At 38.4% G+C, this 18,694-nt stretch overlaps 1 protein-coding gene and 3 long non-coding RNA genes across 6 annotated transcripts; 3 read left to right on the top strand and 1 right to left on the bottom strand.

Moving 5' to 3' along the window:
* Window positions 1-742: 742 nt before the first annotated feature.
* LOC144383309 (uncharacterized) lies at window positions 743-4,232 on the bottom strand. The gene is made up of 5 exons (XR_013450661.1): window positions 3,871-4,232; window positions 2,628-3,054; window positions 2,306-2,473; window positions 2,025-2,120; window positions 743-1,627 (listed from the first exon to the last, which is right to left on the bottom strand). It is a non-coding gene; the product is annotated as an uncharacterized LOC144383309 (long non-coding RNA).
* Window positions 4,233-5,101: 869 nt separating this feature from the next.
* On the top strand, window positions 5,102-9,566 carry LOC120825094 (uncharacterized). 2 transcript variants are annotated; one of them, XR_013450659.1, is made up of 6 exons: window positions 5,102-5,416; window positions 5,801-5,902; window positions 5,994-6,137; window positions 7,540-7,638; window positions 7,873-7,892; window positions 8,116-9,566. It is a non-coding gene; the product is annotated as an uncharacterized LOC120825094 (long non-coding RNA). The 2 variants fall into 2 exon arrangements; XR_013450660.1 differs by lacking the exon at window positions 7,873-7,892.
* A 1,229-nt stretch (window positions 9,567-10,795) lies between these two features.
* LOC120825721 (CD209 antigen-like protein C) lies at window positions 10,796-14,058 on the top strand. Its single transcript, XM_040187512.2, has 6 exons — window positions 10,796-11,028; window positions 11,316-11,405; window positions 11,913-11,981; window positions 12,648-12,790; window positions 12,916-13,019; window positions 13,114-14,058. Exons 1-6 carry the CDS (start codon window positions 10,914-10,916, stop codon window positions 13,268-13,270), a joined length of 678 nt encoding a protein of 225 aa, XP_040043446.1. The 5' UTR covers window positions 10,796-10,913; the 3' UTR covers window positions 13,271-14,058.
* Window positions 14,059-14,549: 491 nt separating this feature from the next.
* On the top strand, window positions 14,550-17,286 carry LOC144383308 (uncharacterized). 2 transcript variants are annotated; one of them, XR_013450657.1, is made up of 3 exons: window positions 14,550-14,788; window positions 15,099-15,200; window positions 15,281-17,286. It is a non-coding gene; the product is annotated as an uncharacterized LOC144383308 (long non-coding RNA). The 2 variants fall into 2 exon arrangements; XR_013450658.1 differs by having other exon boundaries at window positions 14,581-14,788; window positions 15,092-15,200.
* Window positions 17,287-18,694: the final 1,408 nt, after the last annotated feature.

Below are 18,694 nucleotides of genomic sequence, written 5' to 3'. Positions count from 1 at the left end.
CCACAAGCTGTGCGTGATGACCGTGCAAGATTTACAGACCTTGTTGCCGTCATTCCAGTTTTCCAATGAGGTGGATATTAAATACCAACTATTGCCAAACCTTTTCCATTTGATGGGAACAGCAAACTCTTTATGTGTAACAACACAAAATGATGTACATCCTCCCTGAATAATACAATAATATCCAAGAAATATATAAAACATATGCCAATAACCAGTGTCTCCTCAGTCGGGCTGTTTTCTCACTTCACCCAGTTCAACTCTGAACTACTTATATCAGTATACTGTAGAGCTTTCCTGGGAATTAAGAGCCCACATAGAATTTACTAAATGGAAAGAAATAGAGGAAATCCTTTATCCATCAGTATTTTGAAGCAGTTACATCATCATCTCATTTATCTACAAATTATTGTTCAACTATTACACTGTAAACCCGAATAAGTTACCAGAACTCAAAAAAATTGAGGCAATCGATTGCCTCAATTTTTTTGAGTTGATCAACTTAAAAGTCAACATTTTCCAGAACTTAAAAGGTTGGATTACTTGATACTTGTACCTTTTGATAACAGTTTAATTAAAGTGTTCCATTTAGCTCAACTCAAATATTTGCAGTTAATATGACTTACAGTTTTCTGTTAAGGCAACTCAATTATTTTCTGTTATTATTACTTAAAATGTCCAGTTTTCAAACTAATACGAATAAGTTCACAGAACTTAAAAGAATAAGTACACAACCACACCATTTCATGTTAACCAAACTCAATTTTTATTAGTTTGTGTTGTCATTGTTTTAAGTACACATTAGTCAAAAATGTTGCATGTGTTTACTTAAAAACATGTCACTCGAAACTTAATATTTTTGAGGCAATCGATTGCCTCAAATACATTGAGTTCCACAAACTCATGAACACTTGCTATTGAACCGTATTTTCTTACCCACTCCCTTTTAGCACACAGCGGTATTAAAATGAAATAGAAAAATAAATCAAAATTTATAAAATCAACCGAGACATATGCACTGGTCTGTTCAATATAAAGAGCTCAAATAAATTGTAATCAAAGTAATCAAAACAAATAAATAATACCAAAATTAAATTATTTTTCGTTACAGCTAAAAAAGAAAACTGTGCTTTTGGCTAATTCCTGAGTAATGCCGTGGTCACACCAAACGTGACGCAAATTATTTGCGCGACAAGATTACATGCAAAATGCATGCATAAGGCAACAGGGCAGCAATTTGGATGAAATTACAAAAACTCTATAGAACATTTCCCCTTAAACTTTGAACTAGCCTTTTATAAAGCTTTCCCTGCAGCCTTCTTTCAGATGAGTTTCTGCATCAAGTCATTCTTGAGGGTCTGCAACTTGGGTGACAGTTTACCACTTTCTAGACCAAGTAGAATCTTTTCAGTGAATTCAAAAGTGTTGGTCAGTGCTGAGGTGTAGTGCATAGATCAGTCCAAAGATTACCAGGAAGGCATCGCCAAGTCGGGGGAGGCTGACCATCACTTTCAATGATGACAGAGATTCTCACAGGGTTGTAGTGAACTGGACTTGTGTCATGGTCACTGATGACAGTAAGGAGGCCCACTGCAACACCGTCAAGCTCTGGCTCATCATACTTGTCCTGAATGAATGAAAAAGATATACTAATCACAAACTAACACATGGAACAGAACAGATTACATATAATGTATCTTCCTTTAACCAAGTCCCATTGACGACCTATACCCCTTTTACAAGGGAGATCTGGGTCTTATTTCAAGAGGTGAAAAGCATAAGATCCATATTGTGCACACACAAATCTGCCAAATTACCAGACAATCTAAGTGGTGTGAGAGACTGAAACCAAGTTAAAAGGACATTTACAGGAAGCGGTTTTACTGAACATCTTATCACTTGCCAATACAGTTCCTTTGTAGTGAAGAGAAAGAAAACATCATACACAAACTGTACTAAACAAAGAAGTCCTAAAAGATAATAGTATTTTTGATAAACTTTGTTAGTGACTTAAGGAGACTCACTGTGCAGGTTCTGAAAAATCCAGAAGCATCCTCGCACAGATATACAGGAAGGGCGTGGAGAACAGTAGTGCGCTTGGTGTGGATGTCATGGATTTCCTATTCAGATAAAAACAGAATTGTACCTACTGATTTTAAACAGTCCAAACAGAACATATGTCCACAAATAATCTATTCACATTATTAATGCAATCAAACAAATGGCAAACACAAAGTGGACTCATTGCAAAATACACAAAACTCATAAGTCATTGAACCTATGAAGTGTGTAATAATTTATTTACCTGTTCATCGTAGATTTTTAAAATTTCAACTAGAGCATCTGCTGTCTTCCCAGTTTTTGATGCCTTCTGTCTAAATAAGGTCATCAGTCGAGGAAGATGGCGGTCAAGCTCAGTATAGAATGTGTTGGAGAGGTTCTGATTCGTAATCCGCTGGAACTCTGCATACAACTACATTGAAATAACAGTAGGATGAGAATACAGCAACACTTATACAAAAACTGTAACATTTGAAGACTCTAGCACACATTCATAAAGCAGAAAATAGGGGCCAAATGAGTTAGAATCACAATAATTTTCACTTAGGAGAGCTGATCCATATTACCTCATTCTCTATTTTGAGAGCAGGCCAGAGGTTCATGAGCTCGTTCACTGGTGGGCAGGACATCACTATAGTCTGTCGGCGTAGGGGAAATGTGGTCTCCATCATCTTTCTAATCAGGGGCAGGCTCTTCTCAGTCTTCGTGACTTCTTCAACAATTGTCTGCCTCAACTGCTCAAGGATTGAAGGATCCTTTCCTTGGGGAAAGTTGGGTAGGAAGTTGACTTCGGCTCGCTTGGGTCTTTTAATGTTGGAATGTGAAGATTCATTTTCAGGATTACTTCTACTTCTTTTTCCAGCATTAACATTGACCTCCTGACATCCAGCCCGTCTCATCTTGTTGCAGCCTATAGTGTCTAAATAACTGTATTCTGGAGGTGAAAGAAGCTGCGCACAACTTACACTTCCAGATCATTTTGGAACCAGCAACCTAAAAGGCAAAGAAAAGAAATGACAAAGTTCAGACCACCATCTAAAACTTTAAAAACGGAATATAACAACAAGTTAGTTACTAGTAGCTTACCAAAACATGGTCAATGACTACAGCTAACACTGCCTTAAAATGACATGTTTTCAATTAGTTTTATACAACGTTTATAGATGGAAAGTTCCAGCTTTACACAAAAATGAATGAACAGAATGACTTGCAAAAAATTAATAGAAATGCCACAGAACTGCGAGTCACGACAAGCTCGATGCAGAAACACCTGGCGCTGCTCCTGGACCAGCCGAGAAGCACGGGAAAAAGTTAAAAAAAACGGCCTTTTTAACTAGCTAGCTAGATTGTTTGACTGAAAAGACAATCGCGGTTTCAAGCACGCACCGTTAACTTATGTTAGCTAGCCTAGGTTCGTTAGCCGCCCTTCTCAGTTGAACAAGCTAGCTAGCTAGTGGAATACTATCCCCGTGCTCCTCGGCTGGTCCGAGATGCACAGTCAAGTAACGTCAGTTAGCGTAGTATGTTCGTTAGCTAAAGTGCGTTAGCACGTACGTTAGCGCACACGTTGGCGAGTTCAAACCAGCAACCGCTGAAGTAGAACCACACAGGCAGAGAAGACTAAAGTCCCAGTGAATGGAGCAGAAGTAACTAACGTTAGTAATGTCACTCGTACGACAAAGTCTGGAAAATTATTTAAATTAAATTGTTTTACGTTTGAGGATTGGCAACTGGCTGATTGTAACATAATTTAACTTCACACATTACATATATCAACTTATATATATAAACACCTATGATTTCACTCACCTTGAAACCAGTCTGAGCCGATGATGCTACCGAAGCCTGGTCCGAAAAGGCTCAAGGACGGAAAGGAAGTCAACTTCGCCCGCCAACCACATAATGCACTTTGATAACGGTCGCGACTACTTCCTTAATCAAGTTGACTTAAAATACACTAGCGTGTTAATTCAATTGAATTAATTTTCAGATTAGCGTTTTATTTGTCGTAGATATGTTACTAACTAGTAATGTTGTGTTATCATGACAACTTGAATACTTTGTTATACTGACAGAATAATATCCTAAAATAACAAACAAGTAAAAGCACATTTTACAGCGTGCTCACTGCTCAGAATTTAAAACGAGCTTAACTAGAGAGAACATGGACTAGTGTAGGAAGTCAGTTTGAGCTTTAAAATGATCCCCGCAAGCAAAATGAATATATAGGCTACATTAAACTGATGACAATAAAAATGAATACATTTTGTCTTCCATTAATGTCTAATGCATTTCAGACCATTTGCCGCAATCAAATTGTTACTGTTTTAATAAGCTATGATTGAAATGTATTTTTTAATGATCGATGTTAATTATTTGGTGAAGCACTTTGTGAGATTTGATTGTATTTTAGCATGTGCTATATACATTAGGTTTATTTTTAAATCATCCGTATTTGAAAAAATAGAAATAACAGGACTTTATCATTCTTAGTATGACATTTCTTAATTCTATTAAGTTGTACGTAAGTTATATTTTTAAGTTATTGTTAAATAGTTCCATTAAATCAAAAGGTATTAGTTAAAATTACTCAAAAAGAAGAACATGTTACACCAACATGACATAATTAAGTTAGTAGAACTTTTTCAAAAATTTGAGTATACACTACTTAATCTATTTAATTACTTTGGACGTTCGGGTTTACAGTGTAATTCAAAGCCTGTCGATTAACCAACTTCTTCTCTCCGGCTGTGTCCAACACGTTTATATTATATTTATAATATTTATTACGAGGGTTATAGTGCTCCCTGTTTTTAGTAAATCAGAAGTACAGAACAAGTCATACTCAGAACCAACAATGCAGGTAGCAAATCCTTTTTTAAAGTTTCCCTTAAGTAAAGAGTACCTATCCAGCCATCTATATTACCATCATTTACTAGTTCTTAGCAGTGAGGATTTTACATTTCCACCATGCACCTGAAAGGCTAAATAAGTAAAAGTGGTCAACTAACACGACTCATCCAACCAGCTCTCTGCTTCCTGTGACGGTGACCTCAGTACCACATACGTGAATGGTGTGCTGCCATCTGTGTTTCTATGTTTGTCGCCTTGTTTGAGCACATCTCAGAACAATCATTTCTTCATATCAGAAGCACACTCTCAAGACATCGGGACGCCGAGGGCCAAACTGTGCAGTCAACACAGCTGAACATCATGTATGAACTGAACGACATCTATGCCAATGTGGAGGACCTGTCGAGCAAACGAAGGAGTATATCCAAAAGCTCTGAAAGTGTTTATGAAAATGTGATGATCAACACTCTGAAGCCAAGCAGAAGTGGACCCTCGCCCTCAGGTAATAAACAAAATGTAAACACATTTAATACGTCGACTGTAGCTTCGCGTGTACATATGACTGAGACACAGCCGTCACTTTCCGTCGGCTCCTCCGATGCGGTCGTGAGCGGCGGAGGAAAAGCTGACGACGCAAGCAGGAAATCCCCGCGTAGGCCAGGCCGTCTCATTTCAGGGGCCGCTCGGTTTAGCCCAGGTCGACCACGAAGGCTCTGTCCTCTGGAGGATGCAGCCGACGAAAGGAGACACATTGTTTATTCATGTGCTTTGCACAGGCAGCGCAGGAATGACAGTAGAACAACAACTACTGCATTAGCAATTATTTTAAGGGTCGACGAGCAAGATGGTGAAGAAGTGAAGTTAAATGTCGGACCTCGACCTTCAGGTGTTGGAGATGTGAAGAAGAGTTCCTTTAGAGCCGTGGCAGTGCTTCTGGGTCTCCTGAGTTTCTTCCTTCTGACAGGACTCATAACTTCGGTTTGCCTGTGTGAGTACTTTGTACTTTGCTGATGAAGCCTCGAGATGAGAGTACTGGTTGACCGTCTATCTGTATTTGTTTGTTTATATGTCAAACACAGTCACCAAAGGCATCTCACAGAGGGAAATGGAGATAATCCTGTTACAGACCAGTTACACCAACCTGACTAAAGAAAGAGACAACCTCTTGAAAGGAGTTCAACACTTGGGCAATGAACTAAATATTTGTCTCACAAAGATACAAAGTAAGTGTGTATTTCTTAGTTCTTGCAGTCCAAACGAATAGCTTGAACCCCACTTACTGTTATCACCATGGCTGTAGTGGAGAGAACGTTTACACACACACACACACACACACACACACACACACACACACACACACACACACACACACACACACACACACACACACACACACACACACACACACACACACACACGTGGATCCGCCCGCCTGTTCGATGGATTCATTAGCTACGTTGACTTTTGGAGCTTTCTCTTGATGGTTAAGTGTTAACTTGCAGGATGGCTTTTTTCATACTATACGGTTCAGCTGTAACACCCTGGGCCTTCTAAGGTCCTATAGAGGTCCTTTCTTTTGTCTCCCCCTCCACCCCCATCATTTTTTTGAGGGCTACACATACTTTTCTACTGTTTTCTTGAAATGTAATAAACTACAAACACATGTATTCACTGTCATTGATTGTATATTACTTTAACTGATAACATAATGCAATATAGCCAAGACAGCCTTACAGAGTCGCAACGCTTTGTGTTGCGCTGCATCGCACCGAGGTCTGTATGATCAGACAATTCATAGTTTACCCACCTCTAATTTTACCCCTACAGCACTGGTTATAACTCTTCTCTGTGATCAAAGAGTAACTTTACCTTAACTTGACTTAACTCTCAATCCCTTTCGACAGCTTAAAACCAATGTATTTAGTATTGTTGTTTATGTATTCAGATCAAAATGTTGATGTTTGAGTGCAAAGTATTTGAATCTTACTTCAGCCACAACTGTCGCGTTCAGTAACTTTGGTAAACTCACGTCTTTTCAACAATTTAGTCTTCGTTTTCAAAAATGTACGTATTGGTCAGACTTAACCAGGGGCCACGCTAGTTTTGAGGAGCGAAGCCAAAGCAGTAGTGTCCTAAGCTTATATTCTTTCTGCTGACCAGCAGGGGGAGACTCCTCTGCTTCCAAAACGAAGTCAAGTATTGATGAGAAAATGACCCTACTTGTCACTTAATTTAGTACCGTAGTAAACATTGTTTCAATTGCTAGTTTTAAATCTTCTTAAACACAGTGTGATTGTCATTCTGTGAATTATGGTCCATTTAGAGTAATACAGAACATAAGGGGGATCATGCTTTAGAGCTACTTTGTGATTGAAAGGTCGACACCTTTACACGTTTCTCTCCCCAAAGTCCGTATTGTAAGATGTCCGAATTGTGGAAATTCAAGGCTTCAAAATGGTACTTTTATAATCAAATTCTTTTGTAATTCAACATCAGAGGGGTTTTCCTTTATCCAGACTCAGTCTGAGTAGTGCAGCATTTTGCTTTTACGGCTCATGGATATTGTACTATGGTCCAAACTTTGTTTCTTAACTACCTGGCTATTGTTTTCCCCCCAATTTAAAGCAAATGCGTTATCCAACCAAAGACGGCCGTATAATGGCGGATTTCATGGACAGATGGGACGCCATCCAAATGGGTGGATGGGACGCCGCTGACCAAAAGGTGAATGACTTTACTCATCCGTTGTAGGCCAGGCCCTTACCAATACGTACAATAAGCTTTCTTTCATTTTTCTGTTATTTACAAGTCAACCCTTCTGAACATTACAATAACATTTCGACCCCCATTAAAAAAAAACATGATGGATCTCAAAAGGTTGTGAAATGCATCTGTAAAAAAAAAATTCTAGTTGACCCTGGATGAAAAATCACAGGAGATTTATTTTAATACTTGCAGGTCGGAGCAGAGTTGAAGAGGTAACATACTCTATGGTGTTCTAAAGGAATATTGTTTGACCTACTGTGACTAAGACAACACATTAATTAAGTTTTCCCAACAGATGTTGATAACTACTTTTTTCAATCTTGATCAAACACCTTTTCTAAGGAAACACACATTTTGAGTTGATATTGAGTTGCTGTCCCGTTTCTCGGTGTGCCTTCTTTTAAATAAAAAGTGTACTTTGTTTTGGGGTTTCAGTTTTTTAAACCCTTTGGAGCCAAATGGACATCGGTTCAGAGATAAAGATGTAGAAAAGAACAGCTGTTATTTGGAAAACAGCTAGAATGATGACCAGTGTGACCACAAAACACTTTGGAGAAGAAATGTCCTTCATAACTCCAAACCAAGCATTCCAACTAACTAAACAATGAGTTAGAAACAAGGAAATACTCAATACTTGGTTCTCTAGTTTAAACTGAAGTTGACAAGGCAGTTTAACATAATGCTAAGCAAGCTACTCTCCAGGTAAAGTGTCCAATTAAGTGTAAATGCTCTGAATTTGAATATGAATATCTAGTTCTGTGCTTCCTTTTAAACACTGAATATGATGAGTATTATTATTGACAACTCACCTAAATCCAACCCTAAATAAGATGTAATGATATTTCAACAGATCATTATTGCATCCTGCTTTAATTGTATTTTCTATTGGAAGTATAAAAGCATGTGGAACTTCTTCTGCTAAAGAAAGACATATTTTAAATCACTGCTTAATAAATATGTCCATCCATCCATCCATCCATTGTCAAACCGCTTATCCTGCACACAGGGTCGCGGGGGGGGCTGGAGTCCATCCCAGCCAACTTCGGGCAATAGACAGGGTACATCCTGGATTGGTCGCCAGCCAATCGCAGGGCAACACAGAGACATACAACCATTCACACTCACACATCTACGGGCAATTTAGAGTCCCCAATCAACCTGATCCCCAGAGCATGTCTTTGGACTGTGGGAGGAAGCCGGAGAACCCGGAGAGAACCCACGTAGACACGGGGAGAACATGCAGACTCCACACAGAAAGGCCACTGGGCGGAATCGAACCCAGGACCTTCTTGCTTTGAGGCAACAGTGCTAACCACCACGCCACCGTGCCGCCCTCTTAATAAATATGTGGTCAATTTTATGTTTCCTGCCCTATTTTAACTTCTACTTCTTCTACATACAAGTATTGACAAGTATTTTTGGGTTGAATATATGACCCAGTTCTATAATTTTTTGGAATAAACATTTGCTTTCATTCTTCACTTAAATATATTTTTACATATTCGCTTTGTTATATGTTTAGGATTTCAGATATATTTTTAGAGTATTTACCTCCAGCTCATACCTTTACAAACAGACATGTATAACAGACATACTGAAGGTTTTGCATATATACTGTGCTCAGTGGACAAATATATAAATGCCATAACTGCCATTTGACAAGGTTGTACAATGTGCTTAATTACTTGTTTGATTTTCCCCCCCCACTGGGTTTCTGCCCAAGACTTGGTCGCTCATCGTCATATTCTACTGCCTCCTCCTGGTTTCCTTTGTATTTGATGTGTCTTCCCTCTTTTGTTCCCTATTTGTCAAGAGTGAGCTGATATTCTCCCCTATTCAATCAATTCAGAGGATGTCAAATAGGGGAATAAATAGTTATGCTGAAAGACAATATCCGACTCTCACTTAAAACTTTTTCACTTTACTGACTTACTAATTTTATGAAATAAAATAAACTGTTGGTACATGCCATAACCTCATCTTCCCTTTACCTTTGTACGTATGTGGTATAACTCCTCAAACTATCTCAACGGTCCTTGATCTGCACCAACTCAAAGGGCAAAAGTGAAAATGTCCTTGAAACGACCAAAAGATTTGTTAGGAATGGAAACACTCTTTTTTGTTACTGATTTTCAGGTTTTGTTTGTTTGACAAAAGAGTTGTTGGATATTATATACATCTCAATTATATAAAGGGAAAATGCTTCATCAAATCACTCTGAACTGACTCTAGAAAACTGGAGGTGCATTTTACTTATAAAAGAGAAGTGTAAACGTGCGTGCAGGAAATGGTGTATTTCCTGGTTACGGGTTGTTCCTACATCTGACCGCAGCTGAGAACATTTACCCGAGAAAGCCACAGAATATCAAGTCAGATGAAAATGTTAAAACAGTTGTTGCCACTTTATGTTCCTGCACCCAGAGTGAATGTACTACTTATTATTAAATTGATCAATAACTGAGACTGATGGAGATAAAGATCCCGACTTCACAAAAGAGTTTCAGCTTTATTGATATTTCTTAAGAGATATTTCGCTTGCAGCACACTTCTGCTTTGTATGAAGAAACCGATTTGGTTCCATGACGAGAAGCGATGTTGAAAGTTTGGATTTGTCACCTCGAGCTCTACTCGTGATGACATTTGGTATTTCAACATTGCACATATCATTGTAATTCTGCATCTAAATGCCTCACAGTGGCCCGAAGGTCACAGAGGAGGACATGAATTATTAGAGCACACCTGACTGTCTTTCCATGTGGTTTCCAGATCTTATATTGGAAGATGACTTCCATTCAATGACAAACATAATGTTTTATCAGACATTGTAATTGCAGATACATCCTTCATTTCGCTTGTATGATCTGTTGAGGAACAGATTGAAAGGTTTAGGCTTCAAATTCTGCCAGATGTAGTTTTTATTTATTTACATGCAATTATTAACAAACTGAACTGACTGCTCATAAAGTATCAGCGAGTATTGCAGTAATGTCTGCTTACTGAAAAAACAAAAAGATGCATAGTCTGGATAAACACACAAATCGGTGTCTCCAAAAAATCACTCATTAAGTTCTTAGGCAAAACTTTCATAACCAGATTCTGGTTTTAGCAGCAGTCAAAAAAAGAGAAGCTGTTGAAGTGGAGGGAAAATAAGGAGAACCAGACCAAAGAAGAAGTAGATTACACAACACGTCTTAGTTTAAAACCTCCAGCACCTCTCCAGTCAGCTTGTAACAATGGCCAGGTTTGTGCGTAAAGAGGAATCTGGGATTACCAGAGACTATGTGAATCTACCTGAGCCAAAGAACGATGCCCAACAGCCCGAACGAGGCACTGCTGCAGATGAGACAGGTGAGACAGAAGAACTACACTTTTTTAAAGAATTCACAATTTCAATAACGTTTTGTTGTGGAAGGACAGAGGAAGAATCATTCACATGTAAAAATGTATATAAATATTATTCGTCGGCTCAAGTTTATTGAGACATTTGATGCTGGAGGCCTTTATATATATATATATATATATATATATATATATATATATATATATATATATATATATATATGTGTTGAAGTACTTGTGTTGTGTGCACGTCTGTTTGATACCTAAACGCACGTCTGTTTGATACCTAAACGCAGGGAGAAAACTCTTCAAGCTGGTTGCTGTGAGCTTCGGACTCCTTTGTGTCCTTCAAGCTGCTCTCAACATTTCCCTGCGTCTCGCTCTCTGTGAGTCATTCTAAACTGTTGACTTCAACACTAGGAAATATGCCAGACACCATAGTTCAATAATTGCATTGACAAGACATGATTCTTTCAGATGTGTTTTTGTCAAAAATGTCCCTCTTTAGATTAATTGATAACGGGTAACATAGCAAAGCCTCACATCTCCGTGTCTGTGCTCCATGTTTCTTTTCAAGTCATTGATTTTCAATTAGAAAAGTTTGATAAAGTTTAGGAAACCGTCATAGGGCTTATTACATTCATTAAGCAAGAAGAGGATGGGACTTTTTATTCATATGTTTGACTTCACTAAACCCAGGCAGAGTTTTCAGCCTGTTCCTTCCTTATATTAAAGTGTAGATTAGATCACACAGTGTCACAATCTCTTTCTGCACAAAAGGGCCCTTGAGCAAGATGCTGCACCACAAATTGGTCCCTGTGCATGTTAGATATGGGTTGGTTTAATTGGGTGTTCACATGAATTCTCCAAAATAATGTTTTGGCTCTTTTCAGTCACAAAAGCGAGATACACAAATCTCACTGCGGAGACCATCGAGCTGAGGAAAGAACTGCTTCCCTTTGGTCAGTACGACAATAAAACTTGTCCTACCAACAACAAGAGCTTTCATTTTGGGTCAAGCTGGGTATTACTTATGTTCTTAGATTACAACACAACTAATATTTTGCCAACCAGATTGATTTGATGATCCACTATTGTAAATAGGACTTTTATACCGAGGTTTCAGTATTTGGTGACAAAATTGAATATATCTTTATATATATAATTATATTAATAATATAATAATAATAATAACTATATTAATATTGAGACGATTAATACTGGACAACTTTATGTTGAGTTTTACATTTACGTATATACCAGGGATATATACACCAGGGGCATGCAGTCTTTAGCTTTTCTGGCTTGTTCCTGAAAAAGATGAAGTGGAAAGCTTCGTAACAGGAATATATACATACATATAGATAGATCGATCGATCGATCGATAGATAGATGTACCAGTAGCAACTACTGTCAGACCTCAGCGGTAAAACATAAATTAACATCTCCGCCACAGTGTCATCAAAAGTTTGTTATTTTGTGATTTATTATGTTATGTTTTGTCAATTCATATTGTATTATGTTGTTTAATACTTTAAGCTTCATCATATATAACCAGTTCTAAATCACTTTAAATTCTGTACATTTCTTGTAGCCATATATGTAAGATTGTCTTTATTTCATAACAGATCGCTATTTCCAAGAAGGCTGGGTGTATATACGTCCCAGTTTCTATTACATTTCTTCTTCTAAGAAATCCTGGCAGGAGAGCAGGGATGACTGTCGGAATAGAGGTGCCGACCTGGTGATCATCAACAGTGAAAATGAGCAGGTAATAATGTGTGAATGATTTTGAGGTCAGGACAGACAATAATAAGAGAAAAGGCAACACTTTTATAATGACTGTAAATTGGCTCCATTTTTATTGTGATAACTCATTTTCTCATGTTAAAAAAGGATTTCACAAGAAAGTTTGAGTTGCAATACACATGGATTGGACTGTCAACTGGAGAAGACAATAACACTTGGATTTGGGTGGATGGCTCACCACTGAGCAAAAGGTTCACACTTTACTTTATTCCAATGGCAAACCCGCTCACTATGCCTCAGATCATTCGTGGATTGTATTAAACTATTCTTTGTTTGTTGTTTCAGCTACTGGGGCCCGGGGGAGCCAAACGATTATCTAGGCACAACTTCAAAAAATGAAAGATGTGTTGAAATAAGGTTCTTTGAAGAACGGGACAGCTGGAATGATAGAAATTGTAATGATCAAAACCAATGGATCTGTGAAATGAAGATAGCGTTATAACTCAGTGTTTCCTCTTCTTCATTATCTGAATGGACAAACATTTGACTCTGTCGTGGCTTTTAATGGAGGAATGATGTAACGACTTAGGAGGTAGGAAATTGTTTTGGGGATCTTCTGCCTACGTCTTATCCAGCCTACAACTCACATCTCCTCAGAGCGTTGTGTGTGTGTGTTTGTTTGTTTACTTGTTTGTTATATTTGCTATTTCTGTATCCAGTGGCAGTTTGTCACACTTACCTACCTCCAAGTGATACCAGGATCAGGAATCAGGAATCAGGAAACATTTATTGCCAAAATATGTCAAACATACAAGGAATTTGTCTTGACGGTTGGTGCGTGACAGTAGAATGAACACAACTGAATGTAATATCCTGTTAATACACACCCTTTTGAGGTAGCCATGTTCTACTTTTCTGTCTGGAATATGTTGTAAAATGAATAAAAAGATTTATATAAGAGGTAGGAAAGGTACCAAACAAATTTGTCACACTGTGTTCACGCTACATAGTGAAGAACTTCCAAATGAAAAGCAGCATTCCAATGATGTGACCATTGTCAACCAATCATGTCTCCTTGTTTCAACCTATTCCCTTATGTCTGATAAACCCATTAGCCAGTTCATAGTGCTGTTTAATGGTGGTCAACAATGTGACCACTGTGAATCATCACAGTGGCGTATCTGTATGTAAAATAAGCAATGCAAGGAACAGTTTTTCCAATGTCTTTGTGGAGTGACATTTGAGCTTGATGTATGTTGATGTATGGGTTAATAAATGAATTAACCAATACATACATGTCTTATAATTAACCCCTGTCTTTTAATATGAGTGAGATGATTGCCTGGCATAAAGCAAGTGGAGAACAGCAATCCTAAAAAAATCAAATGTAGCCTGTGGATCAATAATAACCCATCATGCACGATTCAGATGTGGTAAGAGTTTGGTAGAGCTTCTATGGAGCTATACATCAACAGTTATTTGTGTTTACTTTACCTGTTTGTGTGGGAAACAAAAAGATTATTTAACATTAATCATTAAATATAGTAATGAATGAAGTCAGTGCTGCAGCTGAACATCCGCCTTTAGACCTTTAGACCTATATATCTTTCAGTTGACACGCAGACAGACTGATATTAATATTCACCCAAACCAAAATGGAAAGTACCACCATGCAACTGCAACTAATAGGCCAAAGGTCCCACCGCCATCAGTTTCCTGATGATGTGAGAAACACATCACAAAGAGCACTGCCTCCTTTAGAAGTCTCTCTGTGCACGATTTAGAACACAGGCACATTTCCAAAGCATGCTCTGCAGACTCTGATGGCTTCAGGCAGCACAGGACCAAACTGCACCATCAGAACAACAGCACATCATGGATGAAGATCTGGGTATCTATATGAATGTAGAGGGACCATCACGACATCCCAGCCAGAGAGATGCGGAAATGTCTGAAAACATTTATGGAAATGTGTTGATCCACACTCGAGGGCCAAACAGAAGAAAATCTGCATCCACAGGTAATAAACATTCGGTATTTACTTTTGAGTAGTAAAAAGAATAAAATCTTAAAGGAATACAAAACCAGAGGTCACAAGGGGCTATTAATACTAGTAAATATGTAGGTTCTGGGCTATCACGTATCACTTTTGCATTGTTGCAGTTCAATGAGCAACTTTTAAACATACACAACAATACAAATCCCTCAACTTCTGTGAACACTACTGTATCTAGGCACACCTTTGTAGTCTGGTGTGTCGTGTTATGAGGAGAGACAATAAGGCTGACCTGACTTTATTCAATTCACCAAACGTTGCATGGAGTTTCCAGGCGTTGAAGACGTGAAGAAGAATTCCTTCAGAGCTGCTGCAGTGTTTCTGAGTCTCCTGAGTTTCTTCCTTCTGGCTGGACTCATAACTTCGGTTCACCTTTGTGAGTATTTTGTCAGAATGATGATGAAGTCGTGAGATGACGGTACTGGTCTTTATTAGTCTTTTTTATGTCAAACACAGGCACCAAAGTCAACTCTGAGAGGGAAATGGAGATGGCCCTGTTACAGACCAGTTACACCAACCTGACTAAAGAAAGAGACCAGTTACAGAGCAGTTACACCAACCTGACTAAAGAAAGAGACCAGTTACAGACCAGTTACACCAACCTGACTAAAGAAAGAGACCAGTTACAGACCAGTTACACCAACCTGACTAAAGAAAGAGACCAGTTACAGAGCAGTTACACCAACCTGACTAAAGAAAGAGACCAGTTACAGACCAGTAACACCAACCTGACTAAAGAAAGAGACCAGCTCCAAAAGATATCTGATTCCCTGTCTAAAAGCAAAATATTAAAAAGTCCCCAGGGAGATCCTCTTTTTCATAAATGATTTTCTTTTTTTTCCTTTTTTTGCTTTTGTGTGCGTGTCTGTGTGTTTAATTGCGGTTTGATTGCGGTTCATCAGTTAAGAATCCACTGAACTCAGTTGACTGCAAAGGGACTTTTGAGTCAGCTGAATGGTAAATAACTCCAGGGTCAGACAGTTAATAACAGGTATTGAGCTCTCAGGCTCCACTCCAACTAATATTGATCATGTATGTGTTTGTTGTGTTTGTTGTTTCAAACGAGTGAGAAACTTTGAAAACCGCAAAAATGACACATTTACTGTTTTGTACATGATGGTTTTGGTCTACTATGTACGTTGCCACTTCAGTGAGAAATAATGACATGTATAGGGTATTGAGTATACGGAAAGTTTAGTATTGATAACAATTTACCCCAATATCCCATTCATAATTAACAGTCAACAGCCAAAACACAATCTCTCTCATTGCCTGGAAAGAGGTCAAGTGTCCAAGGACCGGGAGACAAGGACGACACCCATATCCGACTGACGGATCTTAACGGTAACTGGGAGAACCATTTCACACCATTATGACAAACAAACTACATGACAACAACTGAACTATCGCCACGACAACTGCAGAAGTCCACAACTGGCCGTTGTGTCATATGTATCAGACAGGTAGCTCAGCGGTCGTTGCATGTACATTTCAGAAAGATGCAAATGCATGCAATATTGATTACAGAATGGTTACAGGCTTCCGGTCAATCGATCCATCGAAATTTTGATAGAAGTGATTCTTTAAGAGCAGTTAATCATTATCTTAACTGATCAGTGGCACTATTTATTGATTATTTTTGCATATCAACTGATGTTCCTGGTGACACCCATGTATTTTAAATTGTGCTTTAAGCCAAACATGCTCTCCAGATATTTGTAAATTATTACACTATGACAAAATTTCTCTCATGATATTATAGAATCTATTGTAGGTTATTAGTTAAGAATATAATTGTGAGCAGAAAGGCTGTAAACATGGATATATGTAAATTATTGGTTTGTTATATTTTAGCATGGTTTGGTTTTATTACATTTTAGCATGGTTTGTTTTATTACATTTTAGCATGGTTTGTTTTATTACATTTTAGAATGGTTTGTTTTATTACATTTTAGCATGGTTTGTTTTATTACATTTTAGCATGGTTTGTTTTATTACATTTTAGCATGGTTTGTTTTATTACATTTTTACGTATTAACCCACCTTTCAGTAAACTACATGCACCTGGAGGGACTAATCAATTACAGAGAGCCCTGGCCAACCGCATTACACAATAAAAGGACCTCCCCTCTCCAATCAACACAGCTGCTATAAAGGACACTAAGCACGGCATGGAAGGAGAAGCCACAGGAGAGCAGAAGCCACAGTGAAATCAAGCGAGAGGACGGCAAGACAGCGGACGAGCAGGCGGGGTGCAAACGAGGAGAGGAACGAGACGGGCTGGACACCTCACTCAGGAAAGGAACGGAACCGGAAACTGGAAGAAAGGGCAGGACGGATCAGCAGCAGTGGCTGGTCGAATTCTTAATCTTTTTTAGCACTTTGTTCCAGCTGGACATTTAATACAATTGTAGTTATTTATGGGTTTTTAGTTAATAATAAAATCCTCCTTTTAAACCCCGCTTTTAAGTCTTGTGATCCATGCTGTTCTTCCTCTGGTGAAAAAGAACCTGTTTTTATGGAGACCTAGACTCCGCAACTAGGTGGCGTTGCTGGTTTTTTTTTTTATAAATGTATCTTATTTTTTATTAGATTTTAAGTCCCCCGCCTCACAGGGCTGACAGATACATCCAGAGAAAGATATTTGCAGTGTGTTGTTCATGATGAACAAATATGGAATATTTGTTTACGGACAAAACAAGCGTGTTGTTTTCCGTGTTACCTTTAGGCTTCAAAGGATTGTTCAACTTTTGGACCGCCGAATGCACCATTTCTTGACTAATTTGCATAGGATATTTTATAATATTTATTAGTGTTGTCAGTTATACGCATTATTAACCGCGATAATGCACTCATTTTAACGGCGTCAATTTCTTTCTCGGGAGATTAACGTTTTTTTTTTTTTTTTCTCAAATGTTTTTCTTTACATGTTGTGGTTCCCCAACTTGAGCCTGTTTGAGCGACAGTCCTACAGTCATTCACAATACATGTAGAAAAGAACACGTAGAGCTCGACCAGCACGACTGCATATGATTGTATATTAAACGAATTTACATCAACATGTATATCGTTTTTTTTAGGCAAATCATTTCCAAGTCAATCCAAAACTCGCATACAAAAACCTTTTACCTGAAATTTGTACTTTATAATTTTATTTTGGATGTTTCTTTTCAATAAAACATTTGCATAAAGCAAGCCAATCCACTTTTCCGTGTTGATAAGTGCATTAAAATGAAAAAGAAATGAAAAACGCTGTCTTCACGTCCAACACTCTATTCTCTTCTTGTCCTCAGTATTGACCAAGAGGAGGGGTTGGTCCACCTCCCTCTGCTCCCGGAGGACACTCGGCCTGCAGCTGCGTCCTGCGGGAGAGAAGACGACGTCTGTCTCTTAGGCGACGACGAAGAAGAAGCGCGCAGCGTCTGAGAGTGTGCAGGTAACAAACGGACTTTTGCTCATGTTGACGTTTGATGTTTCCTCCCATCCTGCTTTTTATTAAGCAGTAAACACATGGTATGTGACCAATCATGGGTCAATGTATCCAGTTATCAATTATTAGCTCTTGAGTAAGACTGTAATAAAATCGAAACAGCCAAGCTCGATGGTCACTGATGCCCGTGTCTCTTTACTGTGGTTTTAATTTGTTAGAAGCAATTAGTCCCCGATCTCAAAGAAAGCAAAGACCAATGACAATGACAGCGGAGTAGAGGTGTACTTCCGAGAAGAGGAGGACAAGAGCGACAAAGCCCAAATCGAATTCTGTGAAAGTAAGCAATGTAATGGTAAAATGTGTTATAACATTGTTTTGTGCAAAAGCCGTGTCTCAAGTGTCCTGTATTTGACCCTGATGTGCAAAGAGCAGCATGATAC

The sequence above is a fragment of the Gasterosteus aculeatus genome, chromosome 9 (genome assembly GCF_964276395.1).
Source record: "Gasterosteus aculeatus chromosome 9, fGasAcu3.hap1.1, whole genome shotgun sequence".
NCBI classification, from domain to species: domain Eukaryota; kingdom Metazoa; phylum Chordata; class Actinopteri; order Perciformes; family Gasterosteidae; genus Gasterosteus; species Gasterosteus aculeatus.
Note: the sequence above shows the minus strand (reverse complement) of the source record. Positions and strands in the feature narration are given on the sequence as shown.

What these genes read in the sequence shown, in the direction of transcription:
- LOC120825721 (XM_040187512.2), top strand. Translation starts at nt 10,914, where the DNA reads ATGGCCAGGTTTGTGCGTAAAGAGGAATCTGGGATTACCAGAGACTAT. An exon ending in GAAAGAACTGCTTCCCTTTG is followed by an intron (nt 11,982 to 12,647) that starts GTCAGTACGACA and finishes ATTTCATAACAG; the next exon opens with ATCGCTATTTCCAAGAAGGC. An exon ending in GGCTCACCACTGAGCAAAAG is followed by an intron (nt 13,020 to 13,113) that starts GTTCACACTTTA and finishes TTGTTGTTTCAG; the next exon opens with CTACTGGGGCCCGGGGGAGC.